Genomic DNA, 19,277 nt, shown 5'->3' with positions numbered 1-19,277 from the left:
ATGTGACGTCTCCGTCCCCACGCTGGCCTATCACAGCGCTGACAGCACCGTGATGCACACCGGCAATTACAGCCAAATCTGGGTCTAGATTATCAGGAGGACCCAGCATTGGACAGATAATTAATCATCATCTGCATCATAACGGTGGTGTTTTAAGATGGAGGGGGAGAGGGAGGTCAGAGAGCAAGGTGATTTATTGTGGGGGGGATTATGGATTCGCTGGAGCTCTAAGTGAAACAGAGAGTTAAATCAAACATCACCTATTCATCACTGCATGTTCTCCCACTCCATAAAACCAGTAGACAAAAACATCAAGTAGTTTTATGGGTCTGCCAATGAAGCTAATTGTCAGTACATACTTTGGATTTCTCGCCACCTCTTGATTTAAAGAGTAGCTCTGATGTGATATTCCAAAATTTTCAAAAATTAAATTATTTGAATCTATTAATAAGCGCCGCCTGTGGAGACAAAGCCCGACGTAGCTCATTACTCTCTCTGGCATGGAGCTCCTTTGTTCTGAGCTATTAATACGAATGCGATTCTGCAACGATGCCATCAGATCTATGAGACGGAGGAGCTTTGAGCAAAAACGCAAACATCAGCGGGAAAGTAGTGCCCAATAAACATACTTAATAAAAAGAAGACACTATGTTTGTGACACATTTTTTTAAGATTCTGTCAGAAGTCAAAAAGTGCTGAGAAATTCAGTCTTTGCAGAATTTGCTGACAATAAGAAAAAAAACCTTTAAATGTGAACAACTCTACCTCCTTCTATATAAGCTCCCATTTCCACACTGTGCATCCATCAGGGGGGAAAACGGAGGAATCTCAAGTACGCCATTTCTCCATTAAAGCTAACTACACATATTTGCGATTCAGCAACACATTTTCCTTAACACCCTCAGAGTGCCTCCTTCAAACACCCATCACATGCCCCCCCCTCTCTCTCTGTCTATTACACCAATGCTGTGGTGGCACTTTGAAGGGAACATTTCCTTCAAACACCACCTTGTCACCAGATACTGCAGAATATTGATTGGAGCGGTCGGGTCGAGGCCATTACATTTATCTCGGCAAACACCGTTGCCATGACATAAAACCCCGTTGCTAAGCTAATTTCTCAGTTCGCCGGCCATAAAGGGTTGACAAGAAATCAGATAATGAGAGTGAGAAACGGAGGATGTGAGATAACAGGAGCCAATGCAAACAGTGGCGTCCGCTGTTTAATCAGGGGGAACGTGTAACATTAGTTTTGTGGCACAAATGTCAAGGGGATTGAGTTGGCCCTGTGCTCCGGTGCATTTTAATCACAGAATAAATCATAAGGTTTACAACTAGTCACTGAAGGGCCACCAGTACGCTGTATTTACTCCCTAAGGGCCAGCAAAAAACAAAAAAAACCCTCATTGACCAGCAGCAACAGCACTTATTGACTGGCTACCTCTCCCTCCCCGTGGCCTTTATCTTCACTGCCTTGTGACCAGATGGAAGAGGTCAGCGCTGGAACGCAAAGCAGCCCTCCTGCACTTCCTTTGTGAGCACAGATGGACCGTGATGTCACAGTGGCGGGTGATGTCACGCGGCGCAAGGATGCGTGGCGTCGACTGCGTGCAATATGGCACGGTGGCTAAAAACGATATCTTTATTGTCATTGTTGGAGCAAGCATGTAGATGCCTAACATCAGTAAGAAAAAGTGTACAGATACGCGTACTAAATCAAAAATATAAATATGAATGTGAAACCAAAATATACAAAATATACTAACCAATACACACATTTTACAAGGAAATACAATAAAATAATAATATAATAATTTATATAATATATAGTGGTGTTTGGAAAGGCCCTGTTTTTGTGCCATATTACAAGAAACCTTTTTCCAGTCATCTGAATGATTGGCCCTTGATACCTGGTCTAAGTTTATTACTATGGTGACTATGATGTTCGCCCTATTTGACACTACCTCCGCCATCTTCATACCCAAGGACACGCTTTCCCTTTTATCAATGAAGTAATGATTATGAATGAAATGCTAAATTTGGTGCAGATCTTTAACATCTCCTCATCTCGGGGCATCATCGAGTCAAACATGTCTCTCTGTCCAATGCTAATGATTTGTGACCAAATGTCACACTGATGGCATTCCCATCAACTTCAGCTGTACTTTGTGTTTAGTGCTAATTAGCCTGCTGACGTTTACTAAAGCTTTACAGAGCTGCTAGCCCGGCCGAAGGCTCTCAGATTGATAGCCAATCGTTTCCAGGTGACCGACCCGACCTCGGGACTTAAAGGGAATCTTTAAAAGAGATGATAAGCTCCTTCAGACTCACTTAACACTGGGAAACCACAAGATCTGTCACAGTCACAGAAGGAAAATCCAACGATACAAGAGCATTTCTGCAGTTATTGATAGAGCCAGCGTAGGAGAGGATTTGTTTGATTTATCCCCCCACTTGGCCTCATTAGAGAGGATTCTCACTCCTCACACAACCTCACAACACAAAGAAGTGTTGCTAAAGACTTTGAAGTACTGCCTGCTCTCGTTTCTGGCACTCCTCCTCTCGGTATCGCGACTGAGCACATGATAAATTGAGACACTTCCAGCCTCCGAACGCTATCATGCCGTTTCTCCGTCTCACTCGTTTTTCCTCTCCGTGTGGTGGTTCTGTCCTGGGGGATCCGAGGCGAGCGACCAGGCAGCTGTCAACATGGCAGACGGGGAAAATGTGAAAATGCTATTTCTAGTACTCACACAGAATACCAAAGAAAAAACGAAGCTCGGGAGAGCGTACGTCTTGCCAGATAGTGAAAACTGCAAACGCACAGTGGGGATGTGTAATCAGGTCATGGTGCTTTAATGTGCTCTCAACAAGCCACTTTATAATCTCAGAAAATTGTCACATTTTCATCTCAGTTCATCCATTTTCTATAATTGTGTGTTTTGCCAAGGCTTCCTGTTGAGTGTGTTGGAATAATAATATATCATTTAAAAAACGGGAGGAGAGTGCAGTAATGTGTTTACAAATGTGTGAGAGAGATGGGGATGAAAGGGAAAGGGAGGGGGGGCTGACGTCATGAGAAAATGGGGCATGAGTCATGTTGAACGGTGACGTTGGTAGACGGATGGGGCAGGTGAGCAGCGGCATGTCGTGTAGTCGCTGACCCAGAGTCTGCAGGCAGGCGGAGAATGTGCAACGTTATCTGAATGATAAAAGAAGGGGTTCGGTAACTGCGTCCCATTGTAATGTCATTTTCACGGCACATTTTGTTTGATTTCATTGAAAGCATCTACTTATTACTGTCTCACTAAATGTAAGACGTCTGAAAAATGATGGTAAAGGTTAAAGTCTTTGATGCATTTGCAACATTTTACAGACAAATCCATGTGGACAACCCTGCCTGGCTGGGCTAGGGCATTTTAAAGCTGCTCTCATGAAAAATAGATGATAACTTGGCCATTTCAGTTCACCCTCACCGCTTTCATAACCTCATTTCCAGCAGGAACAAGCAACAAAATCACTACCTGACCCACACCATTAATGGAGCATTTAGGAGCTAAAAGCCAGATGTTTCCCACAGCGAAGATTTGTGAACAACACAACTTTAAGTGAGAGCTAAGCTAATATCACTCTTTATATGATGGATGGAAAAGGCAACTGCTGGCTCGACCCCATTATAACCGTTATGAACTGCAAACTTAGAGCTTTGAAGCCTAAAAATCCGTGGCCAACCTCACTAAAGCATGAGTGGCTGAATGGAAGCAAAGCCTAGATATACAACACACACATATAAGTGTATTTTTAGGTAACATCTAAACAAATAAACCCTTTTTAAAGGATACACAGATCTTGCTGTCCAGAGTATCGCCTCTACTCAGTCGTTTCCATTCATCCTTCCCTCAGATCTTTGGGGATTAAGGAGACTCAAGTGAAAACGGGTGAATATGGAAAAGGATTTGAAAGGTAGCTGACTCATAAAGCACCGGGTTTAATGCACCGAATCACAGGCTGAGCACTTCATACCTGCTGATCCTCCTCGGAGCACATATTGATGTGTTTGTATATCCCAGCAGGAATTCTCCTATGGATCAAACAGTGAATCTTTTTATGTGGTTACATTAACAGGTTTGTTTGGATGCGACCGAGGTACGGATATCTACATATAAAGACACAGAGCAGAGACTTATTCACCTACAATGTCCACAATAGTAAAAAGCATTTATAAAGTGTTCATATCTTTATGATTTCATAGAAGAAGTGGATCCTAAGAGGATGAGATAAAATGTAATTTCTTCATTGTTTGAGCCACAGATATGGATTCATCTACTGTCAATGTCGCTGTTTGCTGTGTGTGTGTGTGTGTGTGTGTGTGTGTGTGTGTGTGTGTGAGTGGACATTACTGTGGTTTTATTATTAAATCATGAGACAAGATAATAGGCTCCTTCGCCCACGTTGAATAGCAGGTGGTGGTAAAAGCTCCTGACTGCAGTCTGAGAGCGACATGACCACAGAGGACGAATCCAATCACCGGGCCAATTAACATGAGGGACATGTTTTATAGGTCATGACCTCCAGACAGAATAGAATATCTCTATTTGGTTGCTGGGTGTAAAGATGCCTCTCTCTCTCTCTCTCTCTCTCTCTCTCTCTCTGCTTTATTTTTATATATATATATATATACACTCAACTAAAATATAAACGCAACACTTTTGTTTTTGCTCCCATTTTTCATGAGATGGACTTAAAGATCTAAAATTCATTCCAGATACACAATATTACCATTTCTCTCAAACATTGTTCACAAATCAGTCTAAATGTGTGATAGTGAGCACTTCTGCTTTGCTGAGATAATCCATCCCACCTCACAGGTGTGCCACATCAAGATGCTGATCTGACATCATGATTAGTGCACAGGTGTGCCTTAGACTGTCCACAATAAAAGGCCACCCTGAAATGTGCATTTTTTTGCTTTATTGGGGGTCTGGGGACTCAGAACCAGTCAGTATCTGGTGTGACCACCATTTGCCTCATGCAGTGCAACCCATCTTCTTCGCATAGAGTTTATCAGATTGTCAATTGTGGCCTGTGGAATGTTGGTCCACTCCTCTTCAATGGCTGTGCGAAGTTGCTGGATATTAGTGGGAACTGGTACACGCTGTCGTATACGCCGGTCAAGCACATCCCAAACATGCTCAATGGGTGACATGTCCGGTGAGTATGCTGGCCATGCAAGAACTGGGACATTTTCAGCTTCCAAGAATTGTGTACAGATCCTTGCAACATGGGGCCGTGCATTATCTTGCTGAAACATGAGGTGATGTTCATGGATGTATGGCACAACAATGGGCCTCAGGATCTCATCACGGTATCTCTGTGCATTCAAAATGCCATCAATAAAATGCACCTGTGTTCTTCGTCCATAACAGATGCCTGCCCATACCATAACCCCACCACCACCATGGGCCACTCGATCCACAACATTGACATCAGCAAAGCGCTCACCCACACGACGCCACACACGCTGTCTGCCATCTGCCCTGAACAATGTTAACCAAGATTCATCCGTGAAGAGAACACCTCTCCAACGTGCCAGACGCCATCGAATGTGAGCATTTGCCCACTCAAGTCTGTTACGGCGACGAGCTGGAATCAGGTCAAGACCTCGATGAGGACGACGAGCATGCAGTTGAGCTTCCCTGAGATGGTTTCTGACAGTTTGTGCAGAAATTGTTTGGTTATGCAAACCAATTGTTTCAGCAGCTGTCTGAGTGGCTGGTCTCAGACGATCTTGGAGGTGAACCTGCTGGATGTGGAGGTCCTGGGCTGGTGTGGTTACACGTGGTCTGCGGTTGTGAGGCCGGTTGGATGTACTGCCATATTCTCTGAAACGCCTTTGGAGACGGCTTATGGTGGAGAAATGAACATTCAATGCACGAGCAACAGATCTCGTTGACATTCCTGCTGTCAGCATGCCAATTACACGCTCCCTCAATGCTTGTGGCATCTGTGGCATTTTGCTGTGAGACAAAACTGCACATTTCAGAGTGGCCTTTTATTGTGGGCAGTATAAGGTACACCTGTGCACTAATCATGATGTCAGATCAGCATCTTGATGTGGCACACCTGTGAGGTGGGATGGATTATCTCAGCAAAGCAGAAGTGCTCACTATCACACATTTAGACTGATTTGTGAACAATGTTTGAGAGAAATGGTAATATCGTGTATCTGGAATGAATTTTAGATCTTTAAGTCCATCTCATGAAAAATGGGAGCAAAAACAAAAGTGTTGCGTTTATATTTTTGTTGAGTGTATATATATATATATATATATATATATATATATATATATATATATATATATATATATATAAAGTGATTATAAGTACCTTTGCATGTGTGGTGAAATTGACAGCATTGGAGTCCAAGACAAATTTCGTGCCAAGGACAATAAAGTGTATCTTATCTTATCTTAATATTTAAATATGCTCTTGTAAGAGGAAAGCTAGTTTAGATAGGACATCATGTTGACCTTCTCATCAAACATCTTGGCAACACAAAGTATTTGTAATTCTTCCCATACCCTTTGATGCATCTTCATTGCTGCGTTTCCAGAATGATGCCACCGCTGAGGAACGTGCAGATGTAAGACCACCGCGGGCTGGAGGCCATTACTCGGATCCCACTGAGCCTTTACAATCAATTGATTGTTTGTGGAGGTCGAGGGCGTGCGGTTCTTAAGTCATCAAGGGGATCAGCAGAGAGGGGAAGGACTGCTTACCAAAAACAACGTCAAGTACGGGATTATTAATGTCACTATGTATTTTAAATAAAGCAGCATAGGGTTTAATACTGTATTGGGTACATGTATCCATGACTCGTTGATATTTTAATACATCTCTATATATTTATGAGGATAAAGGTTATTTTTGAGGGAAGAGGAAGTAGATCTTCTGTTACTCCGACATCACATTGATCAACAATGCTGTCTGAACACATCTCGTAGATGCTGCATGAAGGTTAGATATTAAAATCCGGAAACACGAGTGCACGTTTTCTTTTCGCTTCTGTTGCCTGCGATGTCGTGACGGGAATCTAGGGCTGAAAGGACGGGAAGACCCAGCAGCTGCCATACCTTCAGGGCACAATGTAGTAGTCACGTCTACATGATGAGCTGCATTACTGGGGAAAAATGTAAAAAATATAGGTTCACCCCAGCCTCGTTTCCCAGTGTCGGCATTTGAGAACACTGTGCACTTTGCAGCCTTAGCCGGTCCCCTCAACAATCAATCACAAAATCAATATCAGCATAATGAGGCAAATAGAAATTAAGTAGAGGAGGCACGTAAGAACAGATGGGGGGGGAGAAAAAAAGAGAACATTTCATGGCATTTCAGACATCTCATAGCACCCTGTAATTATGCTTTTCCATGCAATTTCCAGTTGCCATGGGGACAGAGACAATGCAATCAATTAAACCACACGTGTTTTGTCCGTCTGGAGATTAAAAAGAGTTTAAACTATAATTATTTAACAGATTGAAGTCAGAACACGCTGTTTCCATGACAAAAATGATTATTATCCTAATTGTGTTAAAAATACATTTTGTAATCAAATACTTTTTTTTTTTTTTTTAAATGTTACACAATCAAGATGTGCTCACGCAACTCTCCGGCCTGAGAGTACGACGGACGGACAAGCTAATTTAAAATGACGGAGATTGATTTGACATTAATTAACCTCTCCGCCCGTCACTGCAACTGTATTGCCATATGTGAGGAAGCCAGAGGTGAAGTGCATGCTGGGAACACGGTGTACTGCAGAGGCTCTGCTGCCTTCGTGTCTCCATCTACATGTTTGTATGACACACACGTGTCTGCAGGCCGAGCTGGAAAAAAACTGAAGAGAGCACATTGTCAAGAGGACGCGAGATGATCACAGTGGAAAGTTGCCATCAGCGCTTTCAAATCCCACACACACACACACACACACAAACACACACAGATGCACACACACACACACCAGATGTATGCACAGTCGCATGACTCACCACCAGATGAGTGATCGGCCGTCTGAGTCACCTGAGCGTTCTGATCTCCATCTATCACAGTAATTGCAGATGCAGGTGGAGGCGGCGCCCCCCGGACCCACCTGCCCTTCCCTCCCTCTCACTCAGTAAATAAAGTCTTCCTTTCATGGAGGGCCTCGCACTAAAAAAAACCAGAGGTCTCCACCTCCTCTCGTCCCCACGGACACACAAATCTGCCAACGCAGGGCCTGCCCATTCATACGCCCGCTGTAATTATGATACATGGCTAATGCCATCAACTGATAGCGCTCCACGTAAAACTCTAATAGTCATTTAATGGCCTGCATAACAAATGCCCCCCCCCCCCCCTGATTTCATGCAGCGTTTAAGGGTGCATTAGTAATGTGGATGAGGGCAAAACTGGAGAGCTCTTCACAGAAAGCAGACCGTCTAAAAGCAGGAGGACGAGGAGAGGAAGGCTTTCACACAGCGGGAGGAAGACCCCCCACCCTCCCCACCCTCCCCCTCTGAGAGTAATTACAACTAAAAAAAAAGGCATTCTCAAGGGGGGAGGCTGAGTGTTTGTGCAGATATTGGTGAATGTGGCTCTGGCCTAACCAGATAACAGCACATTCCCACTTTACACAGAACATTTTCCACTGGGTTGCTATCATTGGGTCCATTGTTTCCATTGGCTCTCATGTGTGACCCCCCCTCCCAACTCTGCCTGATTAGTACTACACTCTGCATGCTCACTGGACTCAGGTTTTTTTGTCTACCTCCATCTATCGCTTCACTTATCTACTGATATTAGTTATTCTGCTTGTTGATCTCTTTCATTTAGATTCAACACCAATGATCATCCACCTGTAATACAATCACATATTTTATGTTCTATATGTTTTAGCTCTACTGGATAATGTTTTCATGCATCTGGCTGAGCCCCTGTCAACAGGCTGCCTCCATTTTGGTCTGAAAAAGCTGACGCACTTTCCCTCTCCTCCACGGCGCTCACAGACCTGCAGAGCGCACGTCTCTTCGGGGATATCAGGTAGATCATTGTTTGTTTTCTGACGCAAGCTGCCGCACACGTCTGTTATCAATTTCAGACATGTCGTCAGTTTATGAGTCGAAGCTGATTGAAGCAGCTGTTTCCCACTGCAGCTGCTTCAATCAGCTTTCACTCAAAGGATTCAAATCACTGAAAAAAATGTGAGGCCAATGTCAAGGATGGGTTCGCCGTGGAAGAGTGACCTCACAACTGGGAGTGAGAGCATAATAATATGTAATAAGCTGTGCCATAGTTTCACCGAACAATGACCTTAACGATTTCTACATGACAAAAACATTACCCCAGTGTTTCTGACATTCAGGCTAATCCTGAAAATGTGCATTTTCCTTAGTGGATAGCATGCTATATGGTGTTTCTATCTGAGGAGGCCAAAGAATTGCTCTGGGATGATTGTTAACACTAAGAGACAGTCCCCTATCGGGTCAAAACCAAGCCTGGGTAGTGTTGGGGATGTCACTGCAAATGTGTCACCGACACGGGAGAACAGCAGGGAACGAGCCGAGCTGCGTTTCCACATCCGCTCGTATTCTCCGACACGAGGCTGAGCCAAAACTTTACCCCGCTGTCTCATCTGCTGCTTCTCACCACAACAGCAAAAAAGGGCTTCCTGTGAATCACGCAAAAAAAAAAGTGAGAACATTGGGATTAAAAAAAAAAAAGAAAAGGAAGAACGCTGCTGGCTCTCTGAAACTGCAGCCGCATGACACCTTTTCAGCTCTATATATAATATATATAGCTGTCAAAACAAAAGGTTTTCTTGTTTTTGTTGTCGTAATGAGAGCAGCAGGTTTGCCACAATAATGCAGAGCAATATTTCTTTTTTATGTTACTCACCCCTGGGGATGGGGAGGAAAACCTCGCTTTCAAACTAGAAAGGAAAAGGAATGTTAGTGGTATCTGATGGGAAACTTGAAAAATTAATTGGGCTGCTTTGTTAAAGATGGAGTATGCAATTTATTTTTGTATCGCCGGGCAATAATTCAAGTGGTCTCAGAAAACTAGACTCCTCCACCTCCTTTTATCTCCGTTTTCAGGCTTTAGAAAACCTTAAAATGTGACGGGAGACTTGGACCAATCACAGGTCGGCCGTTCCAATTGGCTGTTCTACAAATATTCAAAATTTAATTGTGGAATATCCGAAGGGAAACATATTTTTTTCTGTGGCGAATGCTTGGAGTCTGAAACGTTTTGAAACACGTGGTTAATAAACGGAACAAAGGAAGAAGTACAAAACAACGTAGTAAGGGTTTAGTCACCAAAAAAACGTTTAACTTTACAACTTTTAAATGACAAACAAAACAAAAATTGAACAAAAAATGACGCCACAAAGCCATTAGCAACATTTTGTCTCCCTCCCTCTAATAACTGCTGACCGTAGCCGAGCTCTTAGACCGCCATGACAGTTCCAGTTAGCATGCGGCTAAACTATTAGCAATATTTTCTCTCCCTCCCTCTAATAACTTAGCCGTCTGCTGACTGTAGCCGAGCTCTTAGACCGCCATGACGGTTCCAGTTAGCATGCGGCTAAACTATTAGCAACATTTTGTCTCCCTCCCTCTAATAACTTAGCCGTCTGCTGACTGTAGCTAAGCTCCACCAGGACAACTCCAGTTAGCATGCAGCTAAACTATTAGCAACATTTTGTCTCCCTCCCTCTAATAACTTAGCCGTCTGCTGACTGTAGCCAAGCTCCACCAGGACAACTCCAGTTAGCATGCAGCTAAACTATTAGCAACATTTTCTCTCCCTCCCGCTAATAACTTAGCCGTCTGCTGACCGTAGCCGAGCTCTTAGCCCTCCATGACAGCTCCAGTTAGCATGCGGCTAAACTATTAGCAACATTTTCTCTCCCTCCCGCTAATAACTTAGCCGTCTGCTGACCGTAGCCGAGCTCTTAGCCCTCCATGACAGCTCCAGTTAGCATGCGGCTAAACTATTAGCAACATTTTCTCTCCATCTCCGAAACGTGACGATGATATTGTAGCTCGCTAGAGCCTCAAATCACATTATCGTCTTCTCAAATGGCTTTACGGGTCCATACGTTTGCAAATTAATAACTGCAAGTACTTGTTACTATTTGAAGTGTATCCATATATCTATCTGGTGGGAGGGCGGTGAGGGATGTTTCTTTAAATTGACCATTAGAACGATGGCAAAAAAAATAAATTGCCTTTCCCTAGCTTTATGAAAAGCACCTAAGGGAGTGACTGAAACATCGGGTGATAATTAAAGTATCAATTTTAGTTTGATAAATGACTCGCCGTGGCTGTTTATGAAGCAGTAACACAGATATGATATCCATAAAAGTGAAGTCATATCATCCAGGTTCTGGGGAGCAACGGTGGCAGATGGGTGAGACCTGACATCAGCAGGGTCATCCTGACAGGAGAACAATGTGTGCCTCAGCCTCTCTCCCCCGCTGAATGGCAATTAGTGTTGGAGATAAAGCAGGGCGCCGTCTCCCAACCTTCTTATTGGCCGCCGCAGCTCGTCTTTGCTTCATCTCTCTGCGCTCCTCAGGAAACCGGCACAAATTGTACAAGATTAAAGATTTACTGCGAGCAATATTGCCGCTTGTGATTGTCGGAAGGGGAAAGCTGTTAGAGAGTGAGAGATGGCGATGATCCCAGACAGGGAAGCAGCTAAGAATTCTGGGACAACTGTCTCTCCCTTTTTTTTTAGATAAAATAATCTTAGTGGGTGTTTTTTCGAAGTCTATTCAGCCACAGTGGCAGCATCGCTGGAGGGATGGGGATGTTGGTGAGTCAGTCCACCACTTTCTCAACAACTTTGGGATGGATTAGCATGGTCCCCAGAGGATGAAACCTTCTGATTTTCAACCATATATAAACATATATCTCAATATCTGAATTGCTTTTATAGATATTCATGGTTTCTGGAGGATATATCCTATTAACTTTAGTGATCCCCTGACTTTTCCTCTCGTGGCATCGAGTTCTTAACGTTTCTGGTTTTGCGTTTTGGTACACATTAATTCCCCCCTCGGGATTAAGAGTATTATCAGGTCATATGCTTTTTTATGTCATATACATGCAAAAGTAAGTGAATTCCCATCGGTCTCATCTGTCCTTCATCACCACGTTGTTCTGTCCTCATCAGAAAAACAACAGAATTTGTTAAATTGCTAAAAGAAAATCTATTTTTATAGCCTACTGGTGGTGTTGTAGTGCCACAAAAGGGAATTGGTCCACATTTGGAAACAACCAAGTAGTGCCGTTTGCTTAAACTCTACCAAACCCTAAAGAAATGAACATGCATGACATTGAACGTGTCTGACCAGCATCATCTCGTCTCTGCCCACATATTTCCTGTCATATCTCTCCACCAACAGCCGGCTAATAATATGTAGATATGCAGCACTCCAATTCTCACTTCACCGCCCCTCAGGCTGCAGGCTGATGATCAATAATTTAAGAGTAAACTGATCAAACCAGGAATAACGAACAGGAGCGAACACATGTAGCCGGCCGATGATGGCTGCGGGAAATGAAAAGCAACGTCCAATTGAATTTGAGCCCCATACAGCGACGGTCCTCCTGCATGAATGGATGGAGTTATGACCCTGTACGTCGGCGGAGTAACACAGACGGCACTTACTGAGATGATTCCCAGGCCCTGGTGTGTGCACACTGGGAGGATCGCTGCTCCACACTTGTATTAAAACGCAGCTCCCGGCACTTCCAAATATAGACTACATCACACTTAATATCTGTGATTAGAGTGCGAAGGTGGCAAAAAGGAGAAAATAGAAATATTGAGTGAGTGTGGAGGGGATTTGTGCCCACATGCATGAACCAAGACATGACTGTTTATAGTGACAACTGTGTTCTAGAGACACGTCAGTCATTACAAATCCAGATGCAGGAAGGCATTGCTCATTTCCCCATCCTTTCCTTCGATCCATGCCCCCACACCACTCCCTGTCTCTTTTCCCCCACTATTTCTCTTTCACGATTCGTCATGCTGCAACGACAGGCTGAGGCGAACGGCCACTATGCTGGTGCCTGTGAGCCGAGCCTCTCAGGGGTTGAGATAAAGCCGAGCTGACAAGTGGGTTCATCTGCGTCACAGAGTCCTTTGAAACGTTCTGGGTGGGGAAACAAAGTGGGAGAAAACGAAGGCGAGGCATGTTCCTCCAGAGGTGGGCCCCCCCTTTATACCTCACCTCTTGGCTCGGCCCTCGGCGGCACGCAGCTGCTGGCTTTTGCCTCGGGCTGCTTCCTCAAATAAATCCTCACGTTGCAGACCGAGCATGGAGGCAATGAAGCGGATTCACCAGGAAGAGATAACAAAACAAAAAAGACGCACGTCTGTTTATTTTCCTGCAATATTTCACCGTTGCTACTAGTTCATTTGAGTGCGTGGGCAGAGCCGAAGGTACCGAGCTGCTACACATTCATCTTATAATATAATCCTGCTTTGACACGCATACAGGTGTGCCAGAGGAAGGCGTCCACCAGGGCGCCAAACACTCTCTGGCGGATGAAGATAAATGCATTTCGCTCTCGCCTTTCTTCCTCCTCGCAGTCTTTTCTCTGCCTTAATACCCATCCCCCCTCCGACTGAGGAAGGCCCTGGTAAATAATAGAGGCGTATTCCCCCTCTGCTCCTAGAGCTCCGCTGCTTAGTTGTTGTTTTCTTTTGCACAACAAATATCTGCTTATTCTGACCTAGAATTACACGGCATGCGAGTAGAGAGTACATTGGGAGATGTCAGAACACAAAGATCCTCGGGGGCTAAATGAAATGCAAACACGTCTATAATTAATCATGAAATATACTAGAGAACTGGCATTTCCGAGTCAGAATATTCAGATTTTAATATTGCATGCTCTTCATTTGCGTGACTTTATTTTATTTTTTCCAGCCGAAACCAAAGCTGAATATAAAAGCTGAATATAAGCAGCATGAGAAGATTTAAATGATGTATCATGTGACTCTGTTAGGCATCAGCGCTGTCAAGTTTCTCCTCACTAATGCAAGCTGCTCCTGCTCCGCTACATCGAACAAACAAATCCCTGAAGATTTATTGGGAGGAGATGCGATTTTTCCCCCCCTTCATGTCACCCTTCATTACTGAACACACGATACAGAACACCTCAGGTTTGACATCAGTCTTGAATCTGTAATGGCAGGAAGATGGAAGCTGTCCCGGTCGGGATTTATAATGAGGGGTTTGCTGACACCTGCTGTCTCAAAGCATGACGTTGCACCGTTTTATAGATTCATATAAGTAGAAACTCTGTGTGTGAGAGCTGTCGCTGTACCTTCTCTTCAGATTTATCGTTTGAAATATGCACACAAAAAACAGACCGCTGCACGTTTATCTTGAGCATCTTGTTTTTATAAATATTTCAATATTTTTGTCCATCCATAAAAATCTGAAACATAATTTAATTAAAATCTATATAAAGAGAACAAACAGAAAACAATCATGGAGCTCCACCAAACACGGCTGGCTCACTTACACCAATCAAACGTCAGACCTACACTTAAGGAAGGCAGGTATTTAAAATGAGATCCAAGGCAAAGAGGCTTAAATGCCTGAGATTTAAAAAATTAAAATTAAAAAAATCAACAGGTTAAACTAAACATGATGGATGTGCGTGAACTCCAGCTCAAACGTTTTTCTTTTTTCTTCCTAGCAGCGTTTCATTATTTTTCAGCAGGTGAGACTTACAACAGAAATAAAGATTCACCTTTGGCTTTTTAGTGCAAACTAGGATGAAGTTTAACAGCTACTCAACGAAGGCTTCATCCTGCTTGATGTTGAGACAGTATCCCTACATTAAAGACTACATTCATATTGCATGAATCAACATATTCCCTTTCTTAAATGTGCAATTCAGTATGCAGCAACGGCACCTGAATATAAATAAAACTCTTGGAAATACAAACTTAAACAGTTCCAGTGATGCAACTTACAATCATAAAGGAAGCATATCTTGCTCTAAATCCTCTCCAATACAACCAGCATCAGATATCAGCTGAAGAAGTAACTTATACTCTGGTTTCCTTAACTGTCTGACGCAGCAGCCTCCGATATCTCTTCCTCCACAACACTCACTGAGCTCGGGGGCTCAAAACTAGTATTTTGCACCTCCGGGATACTTGCGTCACTCAGGTTCTCCGCCGCGACTTCAAGGTCGTCCGCTGTCTCTCTGCTCGGAGAAGAGGCAGTGATCCGGTCAGTAACGCCCCCCTGCTCCGCCTCCTGGGTGTCTGATTCTTCTTCCCTCTCTGGAGATGAAGGTCTTTGGTCAACAGATGAGGTATCTGTCAAAAAAAGGGAAGTTAAAGGGAAGCGGTTGCATGACTTGTGACGGTCTGTTATTGCTATTTGAGCTGTGTTGCACAGATGTTCATATATTTATCTCTAGAGAGGACTATTTTTTTTTTATGGTGAGAATAGAAAATAATTCACCAGCTAAGCCATAAAGTGAAAGCAGACATGCAAGGTGTGCAAACAAAAGCCTTTTTGGAAACCGTTTAAATGTTCAGGATGGCACTGAAAACATGTAATTGCTCCACTCAGCCGCACAATCCAATCACTGGTAGAGGTTGTAGCGGTACTTACCCATGCTACACTGATCACCGGAGCCATCTCCAGAATGAGCAAACAGGGAGCTCCGGCCCATGTTGGAGGTGGAAACCGTGTCTGACAAGTCGGGTGTGTTGGAATAATCTGAAATTCATAGATTTCATTCCGTGTGAAAACGTGTCGACTAAGTGAGGACACTGAAAAACGAGTGATGATCTGCTCACCTAAGTCCTCAGCTGGCTGGGCAGGCGAGGGCACACGCATGTCAGTTTGATTCAAGTCTATTTCACTGACGCCGGAGGGGAGACATGCGTCTACTGAAGGCACCTGAGAACAGAGAAGCTGTGTTTTAGACGAGAGCGGAGAGTAGAGTTGTTCTGATTCCGATACCAGTATTGGAAATGCCTCCGATACTGCTGGCATCGGTATCGGCGAGTCCCGGAGTCCAGGCACCGATCCCACGTAATTTATTAGAAATAGGAATTTATTTAGGATTAAATGCCTTTTTTATTTTACAATATTGTGGCTGCACTAAAAATAATAATAAATGGCTTCCATTTGCTGTATTCATTCATGTTTTAAAAGGGTTTAACCTGAGCCAGGCCTTTAAAGTAACTCGGTATCGGCCGATACCCACAGCATGAGGAAAACAGAATCGGTATCGGGAGGGGAAATGGTATCGGATCATCTCTAACGGAGAGAGGAGAAAGTGATGCATCTACCAAAGAATGTTTAATAAAAGAAAGATGTGATAATAACCTGAACGTCAGTGTGGTCACTTCCAATTCCAAGCAGCTCTTCACAGCTGTCAGTCACCGTGCTCTGCAGAACATGTTGCTCCTGGTTGTTGGGCGGAGATGGACGAGTTGGGATTCTGTGCAAGTAGCCATAGCCAATGCCACAGCCTAAGCTACAAATCCAAAACAGACAAATGGAGGTTATCACTTCCATGGAAGAAAAAGGTCACAGCTATTCATACGGCATTGCACCTACCTTCCCTCTCCTCCCCACGCTCCATTCGGAGTCACCACTACCTCCCTGCATTGATCAGTCTCTGTGTTGTACAGCAGCAGCTTCAGAGGTTTCCCCTCATTGGCTTCAATCAAAGAGAAGAAATCCTCCGACTGCAACACAAAACGGAGATGAATTGAAGATCATTCCCCGTATTTTGTTCACGAGTCATTTACATGGATAAAAGCAAAAAGAAAAGAAAGAAAGCTTACATCTTGCAACACCTGGTCAGCTCCTACAATGTAGTCATCGTGAGCAATAAGGCCAGCCAAAGCTGCAGGAGAGTTAGCTTCCACATCCTGAGAAGGGAAACATGGTTTATTGTCAATAACACACCAATTTGTCTGACTTTTCTTTAATGGTTAGGATCCTGGAGCAAGCAAGAACTTCTCATAGCCTTGCAACTTTCTTGAAAAAACTAAAAATACAAGCAAGAGTTATGAAAGTTAAAGAATATTCCCTATTAAGGCTGGACCTGACTTACCAAGACGTGCCAGACGTTCTCATTGGCTCCCTCGAAGCTGCAGAAGCGGACGCTCGCGCCCAGCAGACCCTGACCACCCCACATGTTACTGGGCGTCACCTCCAGCTCCCTCACCCGCTGCGTTTTAGAGTTGTACACTTCCAGCTTGACCGCTTTCTCCACGTTGGCTTTGAGGAGATCTTTCAGCAAGTCACTTTCTTTATTCTGGAGAAACGAGACAGAACGTGTACTACTCCGGTTATGATTGCGCAGAAATGTTGAAAAAAACAACAACAATACCAAAACAAAGTAGTTTATCTTTGTTGTCTCATAAGATATAATGAAAAACTGCAACTTCATAAGTCTCTGAAATGCATGTTATTGTAAAAACTAATGGATTTCTTACATGAATATCAACCAAGAATAATACTTTTATCTGATTTCCATGCAATCATTAAAATCACAAACTAATTTAGTCATCCAATATTTGCTAAGTGGTAATATATTTAAATATGAGTGACCCTTTCAGCAGGATCATACTTACAAGTCGGGTATTTCCTATGGAGAGGATGAAGTCAAAGAAGGGCTCCAGACCAGCCTTTAGAGCAGGTGAGTCAACTTGAACCTTAAAAAAAAGAAAATAGATTTGGCTATGGATCTGATTCGACATAAAGGGCACCGTGTTATAGTCGCCCCCATGCGTCAAGTGAAGATATTGCATCCTCATTGCGCTATAATGCACTGTTGGTGTTTCCTCACATGGTTAATAGTGTAATATGAGACTGTAAAATATGTATCCTCGGGCTGCTTGTACGCATTCCAGTGATAATATGATAACAACACAAGTACAGTGTCCCGCAGTGAACACGCCTGGGTGTGTGCCAAATGCCACCTCATCGTGGGCGGACACCATCAAAGTCATCCGGGATAACACGGCAGTTTAAAAAACAACTGTTTCTCCACGGAAACATGCACAGACAGTATTTATTTAGGTGTAACAGAGGACTAGTTTGTATGTCGGCGACCCGGGTTAAAAAAAAGCGAGTTGTAACGCGGCTAACCTTGCGCTGTGATACGTACCCCGTGGACATGATATCCACTATAAGTTCCCCCGTCCGATAAAAACGAGCTCTGCGTCAGCCCCATCGCTCCTGGACTCGTGTAACGTCACTGGCTACGCTGTCACTGAGGTAGAGTGCTGTTAGAAGGCATTACTGGAGGCGGTAGCGGCGATTCGAGCTAGCTAGCGCCGACGGCCGAGGGACGGGTTCACTGCAGCCGCTTCAGAGCCGCTAAGGCAGAGCTGATAAATAGAGATGCCGGAGAAATCGAGCGAGCTCGACTCTGCGTTCGATTGGCCGCGTTTGGCTTCGAGTGTTCCCCGCGATTCCATAGCAACAGAGAACGCGGTTGTACAAGCTTGGATTCCATTGGTTGAAAAAAACGGGCTTCTTCCGGATATTTAATACAAGCATTTTTAAGAATTTTACGAATACTGTGAAAGAATATAAACGCTCGAAACACGGGGGAATACACAAAGCTCGTATTTTACCTTTAAAAGACCCATTAAAAAATCAGTCTGTGTGTTTATATTGTTTGTTTATATTTTAGTATAGTCACTGCTTGTTTATTGTTGTATGCGTATGTATTATTCACCAAGAAAAAAAATCCTCGTTGGTGTAAATCCTTCTTTCTAATAAGTCTGTTTCTGTTTCTGATCAGTTATGATTAATATAACTTTTTTTTTTTTTTACAATAGTAACCAAGAAAATTAATTCTAAATATGCCCCAGTTTCTTTCTGGTATTCGAGTGACTAATATTTGTACTTTTAAATGTTCTTTTATAATATATATTATATATATATATATATATATATATATATATATTATTATGTAACGATGCATATCGTTGTTTATGTTTGTACTATAATAGAACACAATTTGTATATTTCCCTGTAATCTGTCTGTTCTTCATAATATGGGGTTTGAATAATGTAATATACTGTTATTGGGCTGTGGAACATTTTCTGTTTTTCATTGGTTGTAGTTCAGTTTCCACAGTTATCTGTAGGCAAATGTTTGGACTGTTCACGTTAGTTAAATATGAATACACCTGCTGTTTTCCCACCATGATAAGAAATG

General features: G+C 43.3%; 1 protein-coding gene across 1 annotated transcript; it reads right to left on the bottom strand.

The window, feature by feature from the left end:
* Positions 1-14,448: 14,448 nt before the first annotated feature.
* LOC311028640 (Golgi reassembly-stacking protein 1-like) lies at positions 14,449-18,446 on the bottom strand. Its single transcript, XM_084033331.1, has 9 exons — positions 18,216-18,446; positions 17,680-17,760; positions 17,157-17,360; positions 16,885-16,971; positions 16,655-16,785; positions 16,421-16,571; positions 15,886-15,988; positions 15,698-15,805; positions 14,449-15,396 (listed from the first exon to the last, which is right to left on the bottom strand). Exons 1-9 carry the CDS (start codon positions 18,279-18,281, stop codon positions 15,137-15,139), a joined length of 1,191 nt encoding a protein of 396 aa, XP_083889457.1. The 5' UTR covers positions 18,282-18,446; the 3' UTR covers positions 14,449-15,136.
* Positions 18,447-19,277: the final 831 nt, after the last annotated feature.

The sequence above is a fragment of the Eutrigla gurnardus genome (genome assembly GCF_963514095.1).
Source record: "Eutrigla gurnardus genome assembly, chromosome: 18".
NCBI lineage: Eukaryota > Metazoa > Chordata > Actinopteri > Perciformes > Triglidae > Eutrigla > Eutrigla gurnardus.
This window is presented reverse-complemented; position numbering and strand designations above follow the sequence as displayed.